Genomic DNA, 11728 nt, shown 5'->3' on the forward strand with positions numbered 1-11728 from the left:
TTCCATCCATTCCGAGGGACAGCTCCGGGGCTTCATCGGGGCCTAATTGAACTAAAACCATTTCGTTAATATCGACGTTTTTAAAAATGCCTTTGGGAAGCGATTTTCTACTTACAGAAAGTAAGCAGTTTTGTTCTATCAAGCGATCTTCAATTGGTCTGAAAATAATGTGCTTGCTAAATCTGTTTCATGTCGAATTTTGCCGCAATATGGTGCCTCCGCTTTTAATTTCAATTTAAAGCTATTTTTTCTTTGATTTATTGCTAACTTTTACAAAAAAACAGCCTTCAATTGGTTTGAAAAAAGTGTGATTGTCGGATCCGGTCCATATAATATTCCGCTAGTCCGCAATACGGTGCCTCGGCATTTAATTGCCGTGTGATCGCCGATGCGTAAGCCGATTTGGCCTGGGAATCTGCCTCCGTGATACTCCTCCTGCACTTCGGCAGCGCTCCTATTTCTTTTCGTAATTGCTCCTCGCGCTAGAAAGGTTTTCAGTCACGAATCGTGAGATTTTTAGAGAGGGGGAATGGTTTTCTTCTTCCCCGATGCTCCTTTGTCTGCCTTCGACTCACGCGTTGGGACCCTCCTCCCCCCTTGTGAGGATTTTTTTATCGCCTGAGAATCTGGATCAGACGCGTGAGAGAAGCAGCAGCATCCAGACTGCTGTCGTTGATCCTCCGTCAAGATACATAGTAGGTACGTAAGTACATAAAATTTATGTAGTGGGGTGGAATCCTACCGAATGTAGGTACATCTGTCCCGAGTGAAAGACTTTACTCCAAGGCCGGTAAAATTGGAAAGGCAATCCTTCGATCATCAAGAAAGCATCTCAATCAGTCGGTCTTTCTAATATAAATTTCTGAATCAGAATGGTTCCAAGCGGTGAGCCCCAAACTATTATATGCGTTAAGTTGTAAATACTACTTAAAATTCAATCATATATTTTCAGTAGATTTTTTTCTACTACTCAAATGTGTATTTTGAGTGCTTTTCGAAACTGTGTCAGAGGGTAGAATGTTGGGTAAACGAGGGAGAGGAAGGAAGAGAATAGGATTTTTAGATGGAATGAAAGGGAGTAGGCCTTATAGTGAATGGAAGAGGGAAGTGTTTGAAGAAAAGGTAGGCACCTAATATGATTGTTAAGTACTCCATGGGAGCATACCTTATTAGGTAGAATACTTAAACAATAAAAGTAACTTTTCAAAGAACCGTCGATATTTTCGAATGATCGATCTTTTGTCTCAATTTCGATTTTTGTTGGAAATTCGAGATTTTCATTCCGATTGAAAATCGATTGCTCGAAATTTCAATTTCGATCGGACTTTTTCCACCGATCGTTCTACCGAAAAATCCTATTCTCTTCCTTCCTCTCCCCGCTAAAAATTCGCTCCATCCAAACCTGTCTCTTCCGTATCGCAGTTAGAACCTGCCTCTCCTCACCCACAATGTACAGCTGTTCTTCGCAACTAAATGACTGATGTTTTCATTGAATGGCATACAGTCTCATTATGTCATTTCTCGTTTTTTTCTGGTAATTTATTTTAACTGTTCGTGTGCTAGATGGTAAATACGGTACGTCGCGAAGTAACGGACGGCGGAATAACGTGTTTCCTCCTTTTTCCTCCGCAGATACCTCCTACGAGAAGGCTTGCAGCGGTAGTCGAAGAGGCAGCGCTCCAGCGACGCCAGTTCTCGGCACGCGGGCCCTCGAGCTGACGCCGTCTCGAATTGTGGTAAGTTGGTGATGAAAATAGAGCGTTGTTGCTGTTGTGCCTTATCCAGCATACCCCGATCCCAATCTTATGCTTTTTTGCATGCTATTTGTTAGCTCTTTTCACGTATTGCGTAAATTGGAATCCCTGACCTAAGGAAACAAGGCCTTCTGCAAATTTTCTCGTATAAATGGCTGTTTCATTCAATATGAATAACGTAAATCAATATTAAAATGCAATGCATTCATAATTTGATGATGATTACGATGAGAACATTAATTGGCTTTGTAAAAAACTGATTTCAATCAATCGTATCTTGTATCTAATTAAGCCTCAGTTTGAGTTTTGCTTAGCAATATTTGTTTTTTTTTAATATTAACTTATTGGAAAAAAGCAATAGTCTGAGTAATAATAATAAAAATGTATTTGCTTGCCGCGAAGATATGTTTTTCTTATATTAACTGTTAATGAGTGTATTTCTTTTCCTCAGAACTTCTTCTCGAAGAGGTCTTTCCGATCGAACCCCTTGAAGCGCACAAAGAGCGTTACTAAACTCGAGAGGAAGAGGATACCAGACAGTATTCCAGCTGACAGGTGAATATTTACTTAGTAGGGTAATGTTCCCAGTACTCCACTGTATTTTTTGTCTATGCCTACATTAGGTTATAAATGATACCCAAGTATTAACTGATATTGTTTTGCTAATGGGTTTATTTTAAAAAAATTCAAGCTTTGTTTACTCCTGATGAGTATGTACTCTTCAACTCTACCGAGTCAATAATACCTGTTGTGCCTAGTTGTAGGAATATTTAGTTCATTTCATAAACATGATTGTACGTGTGTAAAATGAAAACTTTATTGAATCGTTTTCTTGGTTTTTCTACTGGGTGAGATGTCATCCATCTGTGATCCCAAATGGTGAGGAACATGTCCAACTTCGAAACGTTGGTGGAAGTGAAACATCTCACCTGGTGTGGCACCCAGGAAAAATGTATTAAGTAGATTTTATGGGAAAGCATATCTTTCTGGAACAAATCAGTTATATGTTGAGGAATAGTGATAGGTTAGCACAAATTTTGAATGCTAAAATTTAAAACATACTTGTATTATCAAGGAAGAAAAGTCATTAGAGTATTAATTGAGGGTGGCCTGTTTTAAAGGGGTATCATGGTTCTTAGTGGGCAATTTTTCAATAATTTCGAAAGTTTGTCGATTACATTTTATTCATGTTTGTAGGTTGATTGTTTATTTTATCATTATTTCAGTTATTCATCTTCTTTCTATCATCATTATTTTAGAATAAATGGGATCATATAAAATTAAATTATCTGTTCTACTTGGGCTGAAAAAAATTTTATTGGAAGCAGTAAGGGAGGTAACGTTACATATCCCACCATTGTAGTTAAAATGTGTACCTATATTACTTATGTATGGACTTATATTAGTATAAAGGGCTTGGACAAGTATTATCCCCTTTAACAAAGTTTTAAACCTGTTGAAAGATGGTTGTTGAAGTTATTTTGGGTTTCCCACTGGATAAGGTTCTCCATCTCTGCCGATGTTTCAATGGACGACACGACCATCGAAACGTCGGCAGAGATGGAGAACCTTATCCGGTGGGAAACCCGAAATAACTTCAACAACATCATATGCCGGGGAAACCTCAGATCTTTCTTCTGTAGAAAGATTCTTATCATATTCGCCACCGGGTCAATTTTCCCATGGCAGATGATTCAATGTGTGAGTCGAGAATCGAAATCTCGGCTTTGAAAAACTTGAGGTGATCTAGAAATTAAGAAAAATTCCTTCAGCTAGTTTGCTAGGAAAGCCCAAATTATTATTTTATCAATACCTGCATTTTCCTCTTCATTGCAGTGTTCGGAGCGGTTGCTCTGGTCTGGGCGGTGGGTCATCTTCTTCCTCGTCGTCCTCTGGTGGCATCGCACCGAGGCTCAGGTCATCTCGATCACATGAATCTCTTCTCTCGGGTCACCCTCACAACTCCATGCTGATGATGCACACCTTGGACCTTGGTTTGGGTCTTCTGGTCCCGTCAGCAGTTGGGGGCAGTGCCAATGGTCCCGGAGCAGGACAGGTGTCCACCAGCGGAGTGGAGATCAAGCCTCTTCATGCTTCCGTGCTTGGCAGGGAGCACTGCTTTCAGGTACAGATAATCAATAAATCATTTATTAGCATATTACATTTGCCTTTACCTAGTATCGGTAGCTTGCAGCTACCCATGCATAAGTACCTTGTCAAACAAAGTAGAAGATAAAACAAAATACATACGTACAAAACAAATGCATACAATATAATTCATAATTCTTAGCACCATAGGTAATCGTAAAACTATGCAACAAAATGCCTAGTCACAGAAGTTTTTTTTTTAAATATATAGGTGTTTTTTTCTGTATTTCGACTTCCTCAATACAAAAATGATACTCATAGCATAGTATTACCAGCAGTTTTAGCACAAATTGTATTGACTTGCTATTAATAACAAATCAATGTATAATTATAATAATATATTCTGTAAAATGCAAGTTTGGAAGAGAGCTTAAGGTTCTTTCAGAATACCAAGAAAATGGAATAATGGAAAAAATTTGGGAATTTCGAATGATAGGCTACTACTTTTGAATGCTTCACTGTGAGCTTATAGAAATGCCACGTAAGGGGAAAATCAGAAGTTACGTCATGAAAACTAAGAAACCATGGAGTTAAAGATGTTTGTGAATGTTTGATTCCATATTCCCTGTCTGAATCATGTAATATGCGTGTATGTTGTTGATTTTAACTTAAATTCTACTCCAATATGATTCATTTGATACTGGGTAATGTTATAGGAATTTGAAAATAGTGAATATGTTCCAAATGCTCTTGAATTTGTACAATTTTTTAAAAAAGCTATGCCATTGTTAATTATTCACATTGTTTATAGGTTACATTGCCCGGTGCGCAAGGCAACCCTAAATACTTCTCATGTGGAACAGCTGAAGAGAGAGACAAATGGGTATACAGGTAAGAAATGTTTAAGAGAAATATATCATACATATTACCATTGAATCAGTAATATATTTAATCGACCACTCCACAGTATATACCAGTAATAATGTTATCCAACTTTAATTTTAACAAAAATAATTCGAAGTATACATTTATGCTAAAATCTGTACATACTAATTTGAATCCTAATTAAATTTTTTCTTCAAATTGATTCCACACCTTGATACCTACTGTAATTAGAGTACTATCCAGTTTTGATTTTGACGGCAGTAGCGACATAACTTAATGCAAAAATATGTAAATGTTTGCAAAACTACCATTTTGAATTAGTGCCATCAGAGATGGTTTTGTTTTTGATAAAGTGGTACAAACTTACTTAGTAAAGTGTATTTATTTTGACTTTATTATCAATTTCATTTCTTCCTTTACAACCAGTCTCAGGAAAGCTGTTCAACCTGACAGAGAGAATGTTAGGAGGACTGATAATTCTCTTAAAATTTGGATACTAGAGGCCAAAGGTGTTGCAAATAAGAAAAGGTTAGTGCAGTTTAAAAAATATTACTTCAGCATTTTAGTCTACTAACGTAATCATCATATTTTGTTGCAATTTTAAAACCTTTTCATTAGCCTTTGTACCATGAAGTGTCCTTGAACGAACATGCATATTTTTTTCCTCTTTAAGTAGTGTAATTTATTTTTAAGGCAATTGGAAGTTTAAATATTGGCATTGAGATTAGAGTTACCATTTTGGTTTCATTGTCAAACTGTAAAATTATTTTTTTTCTATGGGATCTAAAGTAAGCTCTGAAAGTATATGATGCAATCCTTATTCAAATTAGAATTGCTTTCTTTGACATTGTCGATTGAAACAAAATTTACTTATGGTCCATTTGTATTTGTCAATAGATAATTATGTATAAATTCATTGATTCTAGGCATAAATGTATGTCTTGTATGTTTTAGTGAACTGATTTCAGACTATTTTTATTCAACAGATACTTCTGTGAAGTTTGTTTGGATAAAACGTTGTATGCTCGCACATCTGGCAAGCCGAAAGGAGAGATGTGTTTCTGGGGTGAGCACTTTGATTTCCAAGGCTTACCTACAGTCAACATTCTCAACGTTCATCTGTACAGAGAGGCTGACAAGAAGAAAAAGAGGGACAAAAGCGTTTTAATAGGTGAGATTATTAAAAAAATATTCATTCAAAGTGAACCATGGAATCCCTATTTGAATTTTCAGTTAGAGTGAGTTTTTTTTAGTAAGTCTCCTCTAATCCTTCATAAGGATAAATATTTTGGCCTTGCCAACTTTTCAAAGCTTTTCAAACTTGACTTCAGAGAAAAAATAAATGGTTTCGTTAAACATTTATCATAGAAGGTGAAGGTCATATAATCTGTTCGGGGATTTTTTTGAAATTTGGGTTGGTGGTGGTTCTTTATCCCTAGCCAATTGATTAATATTCTCCTTGTTAGACAAAGACAGCTCAATTACATTTACTGGGGAAAACTGTGACGATATTATTCATTTTTCGCTGGCTTTAATGCATTTAATCCGACTTTATCGCTTCATCATCAGTGTACGTATTTCTGTATGAAGTAAGTCATTTGAATTTTACTTAAACTTATAATTCATGAAAACTATCATTACCTTTTATTATTTAATTTGAAGTATCTTTTTATTACCGAGAAATGACTTGCAAAGTATTAGATGGAGTATCAATGACTATTTTTTAAATAAATACCCGATCACTTTGTTAGAAAAAGTTTCATCTCTTGTGGGAGCCTTTATACTATCTATGAAACTATAATTTAACTGACTCCTTAATTCACGTATTTTATACTTCCCAATGGTGTGTATTGGCAATAGGTTTCTTCCTCATACCATTTATTGGATTTGGAGGTTTCTCATGTTGGAGAGTAATTTTCACAATGTGATAGAATATCTGAGATTCCTTGGCTAAATTTTTCCACATTTTAAATTTCTTCAGGTACTGTAAGTATCCCTATCCATGACGTGACGTCTCGCTACCTCATTGAAAAATGGTATCCAGTCTTGTCTGAGAAGGCTGTCAACAGTGGAGCTTCTGGCGTCATGCATTCAGCTTCCGGAACGATGCTGTCTACGTCAGCCTACTCCTCATCATACTCTTCCAGCTCGTCTTCGAAAGAGCTTCCTGCTCTTAGGGTCAAGTGTCGATTCCAATCAGTCGACATTCTCCCTCTAACTGTGTATCAAGAGTTCTTGGAGGTGAGCTTACCATTCTCAACAGAGTGATATTGAAGCCAAATTTTTGCTTTGCAGTCACATATTAAATGACTCAATCCTTATTCACTACAACTTAACTTAGCATAACTTGATTTATAATCAGCATGACCAAGAGTGAAATATTCTGCCAATTCTCAGACCATGTATGAATCATGAAATTGCTTAAAGAGAACTTTTTTTTAGCTCATATGTCTGTTGATAGACATTACTACCTTTCTGCTACCGGCTACTTTAAGAATAAATTTGTGTTTTATTACACTTATGACTATTCTAAGTCAGGTTAAGCCACTTTTAAGTTTTTTTTTACACAGCATACATTCCTATTAAGTTTTTAACTCCTTAATTAACACAATTCAACTCAATATGAATGAGGCATTATTCAAGAACATGAATTATCAACTGAAAAAGCTGTTTTCCGCACTACCTTGACACAGTTGAATATGAGGAATGCTTTCAGTTGTTGTTGAATAAGTTGTTGATCAGATTTTTTAAAAAATTAGTGTATTAATGAATCAAAAGAATCTGTGAAAAGATTTAAAAAATTTTGTTACCACCTATTGATTAATTATCTTGAAGTCTAATGCTTGCAATATTTTTTTAAAATTCAGTACCTGAAGAGTGAATACAGCACTGTCTGTGAAGCTCTGGAACCTGTTGTTGGAGTTCGTGCAAAGGAGGACATAGCAACAGCCCTTGTAAATGTTATGCAGAGGGAAGGCCTTGCACGGGAATTCCTTGCTGACCTAGTCATGATGGACATTCATAGAGTTGGTGAGTCTTGATAGCATCAATACATTTATTCTTATTTAATATATCTGTGTCTTTTACGCATTATTTGGGTAAACTAGTAGCTTCTTTTCACAGTATTTCTAGCTGCATTTTTCCATAAAACCCATGCTCATGTGTGACTGCTTTGCTAATTACATAAAATGAGCAAAATTGAAAATTTCAAGTTGGCATGAACCCTGATCCTGTTTGCTGAAAATAAATCTGTCTAATCTCTAAAATTAGGAATATCACAGTTTGATTACAACACTTCATATCTACTATCCCTTGTATATCTAAAGCCCTTATGTGACAGACGATCTTCCAAGGATGCCCTATTTCACTATAAGATTACTAACTTCTGCATAGGTTGTCCCTATCTACTTTCATTATTAAATTTTTATGCACCCCGTCATATTTCTAGAAATCCTCTCCCATTTGTTGTCAATTGCCATGGAAAAAATTATGCCTTCAACTCCCTGATATCCATAAAGATGAGTTCTACAATTGTTTTCATCAGGCCCTCAGGTTCATTATGTGTCCAACAAAGTTATGGTGTCTTCTCCTTAAGGATTTTAGAAGAATTCTCTTTTCTCCCACTCTTCTTAGAACGTACTTATTTCTTACATGATCGATTCATTTTATCTTCATCATTTTTCATTAGCAACACATTTTGAATGCTTCCACTCTTGACTGGGAATTAACTTGAATGTATTAACCTGCAAAAAAAAAAAAAAAATGTTTTGCCTCGACAGATGACGAGCGGCTAACTTTCCGAGGAAACTCACTCGCTACAAAGGCAATGGAGGCATATCTCAAGCTGACTGGGGATCGATATCTCCTGGAGACTCTTGGAGATGTGGTCGGTGCCATGGTTAATGGTGGAAGCGGAGGCACGTTGGCAACAGCTGGCCTCGGGGGAGATTGTGAGGTGGACCCTCTCAAAGTGTGCAGTGTTGCCATGCTCCATCGACAGCAGGCCAACCTCAGAGCTGCTGTCCAGGCTGTCTGGACACGCATCTTATCATCGCACAACACTTTTCCAATGTAAGTGGAGTGTTGCTATTATTAATGAAAATTTCGCTATCCCCTCCACTCGCTACAGGTATTTAAGGATGATTGGTAATAACAACAATAAAGTGTTTATTGCACATACTAAGGATTGCATGCCATTTTGGTTTTATATTGCTTATTACATTACATAAGTTTTTCTTTAGCTACATCATTTTTCGAATTTACAATTAATTTCATTTCATTTTTATATTCCATTTTTTAATTCAATCTTCATTATTCTTTTGTACCTTACCTTTGTACCAAGAGATTTTATTTAGCCTTGACAGCAAGAGACAAAGTCAAGGTTAAATCTCAGTTAAAAAATATTTACAAAGATTGCACATGATTACACATGTTTTAATTGTAATAAATCAATATTGTAATTGTAAATAATCAAGTTGACCTAAAAAGATTACACAAAATTAAATGCAATTTCCATTAAAAAGTGATTATAACAATCAAGCAACCTTATCATAGAAACAGCATGCAATGTAAATGTCGGAAATAATATTTTTTCCAAATAAACTCCTTACTTCTTAAAATCATCCTCGAATGACATTTTTCATTTTCTTTTGCAGTGAATTGCGTAATTGCTTCCGCACACTCAGGCAGAGGCTGACAGCTGACAATCGTGAGGATCTTAGTGATCATCTTATATCTGCCTCCATCTTCCTGCGCTTCCTCTGTCCAGCAATTCTAAGTCCTAGTCTTTTTAACATCACTCATGGTGAGTTTATTATTCGTTTTCAAGTAATTATATTTGCTATGTGAAAACATTGAAATATTCAAAATAATTCCCCAAGGCTATAATCTAAAGTAGAGCAGAAGAGTATGGCCCTGGGGAATTGTTTCTCTTGATAGCTACACGGCCATAGAACTTTTATTATTTCGTATTGAATTTTTCAAGACTATAATGCATTCTGTCTCTCTAATTATAATTTTTTCCTTTCATAAACATAGAATATCCAAATGAAAAGGCAGCCAGGAATCTAACACTTGTAGCCAAGACGCTGCAAACGTTGGCAAACTTCACTCGTTTTCAAGGAAAAGAAAATTTCATGGAGTTCATGAATGATTTCCTTGAGAGGGAAGCTCCTGCCATGAAGACATTTTTGCATAACATTTCTGTAAGTTAATTTTTTCTCTTATTTGTTTATTTATAGAAAATAATATTGACCTCCTATTAATCAGATGACTTGTCTTGGCTTTGACTTATTGGTGTGTAAAATCTTTTACACATAAGTGTGTAAAGGTAAAAATGTTTTCAAATTAGTATAACCTAATGTATTTTCTTCTGGAAAAAACATGATATTAATGAGTACGTTTATGGTAATTGACCTTGTCTTCTTTGGTCTTTAAAGTTCGATCCTTCTTCATCATATTATACATGTACTATTATTATAATTATAAAATAATTATGAAACTTTCATTAAGATGTCCTTTTATATTTTATTTTGCAGAGTCCTCCAACCAAAGAAAATCAAACACCAGAGTTTGATGGATATATAGACCTGGGAAAGCAGCTGAGCATTCTGGAAGCTTTGCTCGCTGAGTGTATAGACAAGATTCCTGGACAGGTAGGTTCTTTTGTAGAAACTTTTTGTGCAATCATTGTAAGGTGTGTTAATGGTGATTATTTTGCACAAATTCAAATATTTTTTAATAGATCACTGTTGATATACTTATAGCTCATTGGTAAATTTGAGTCATAGTGAAAATGAGGATATTAACTGTCTTATATGAGTGATATTTTGTGGTGACTTTGTATATTGTGCATTAAATAACTCAGCAGTTTCTCTACTCATTATTGCTTGGCAAAGCTCCATGTAAAATGATGAAAACTTGAAGTTTTAATAGTGAATAATATGTAGAAAAATCAAAAACACCTCTCTGTCAAGGTGCTATGACCTATACGTAAAAATGAATTGTACCATAGAGTAAGTATATAGAGTACAATCATAGAGTAAGTATACTTACTCTATGATTGTACCCACCACACTATTTTACTATTAAGAGTTGAGCCATGGTTATAAACATCATAAGTGCAATTGATAGATATTGATCATTGGTAGAAAGACAGTAAAAGATTTTTTCACTGTAGAATAACCAGTCATTCTACTCAAAAGTATTTAAGTCTTCTTCCATGCATCACTCATCACATTTTGCTACCATCAAAAGGCATAATTGCAATACCTACATTTATGTTCATTTCATTTTATAGTGGCCGTCTGAATTGGCCAGACTACAAGGCATCCTGAGAAGGATACATGAAGCTCAAGCCGAGCCTTCAGGCCTTCCACCAGCTATGCAGCAACAACAACAGCAACAACAGCTGCAGTGTAATTCACCCACGCCGGCTAATTCCATAACATCCAGCCAAACCTCAAACCACCAGCAGTCGATGGCATCACACCAGCATGGGTGGTCCAACAATAATAACAATGGTGGTGAAAACAATGGGAATGAGAATGGTTCTCAGGGTGGTATGAGGGCCCCAGAAGGAGAACACAACTCCTTCCAGTCGCTACAGAGAAACATCTTCAGGTAATTATGGAATTTAATGCATAATATTATTAAAGTATTCTACCGATTAAGGTAGGTTTGTATGGATTTTCAAGAAGTATTCGGGCTGCCTCCCCTTCCTTCATGGACTTGCCTCTTCAATTCATAGTGAGGCCTACTCCCTTTCATTCTAAAAATCCTATTCTCTTACTCTCCCTTTTTTTATCATACATTCTTCCCTCTATTACCATTCTCAACTTCTTCTCAGGGCTAAGTACTCGCTCCATCCATACCTTCTGTCTTCTCCGTATCTCATCTAGAATCTCTTCTCAACCACCTTGCCTTCCGCTTTCATAGTACCAACTTACTGCACAAATAGTCAGCAGCAGATTTTACAGGTTATTTGAGCATTTAAAATCAAA

General features: G+C 35.9%; 1 protein-coding gene across 5 annotated transcripts in view; it reads left to right on the top strand.

The window, feature by feature from the left end:
* LOC124169455 (ras GTPase-activating protein raskol) overlaps positions 1–11728 on the top strand; it is a 548145-nt gene that overhangs the window by 526664 nt on the left and 9753 nt on the right. For all 5 annotated transcript variants that reach the window (XM_046548067.1, XM_046548068.1, XM_046548069.1 and 2 more), the window contains 13 exons: positions 1633–1736; positions 2206–2309; positions 3591–3879; positions 4654–4733; positions 5154–5255; positions 5714–5898; positions 6709–6968; positions 7595–7757; positions 8507–8798; positions 9383–9531; positions 9765–9931; positions 10265–10381; positions 11026–11348. In XM_046548067.1, coding sequence (XP_046404023.1) covers positions 1633–1736; positions 2206–2309; positions 3591–3879; positions 4654–4733; positions 5154–5255; positions 5714–5898; positions 6709–6968; positions 7595–7757; positions 8507–8798; positions 9383–9531; positions 9765–9931; positions 10265–10381; positions 11026–11348 — 2335 coding nt within the window. The remainder of the gene's footprint in view (positions 1–1632; positions 1737–2205; positions 2310–3590; positions 3880–4653; positions 4734–5153; positions 5256–5713; positions 5899–6708; positions 6969–7594; positions 7758–8506; positions 8799–9382; positions 9532–9764; positions 9932–10264; positions 10382–11025; positions 11349–11728) is intronic.

This window comes from Ischnura elegans, chromosome 12 (assembly GCF_921293095.1).
Source record: "Ischnura elegans chromosome 12, ioIscEleg1.1, whole genome shotgun sequence".
NCBI lineage: Eukaryota > Metazoa > Arthropoda > Insecta > Odonata > Coenagrionidae > Ischnura > Ischnura elegans.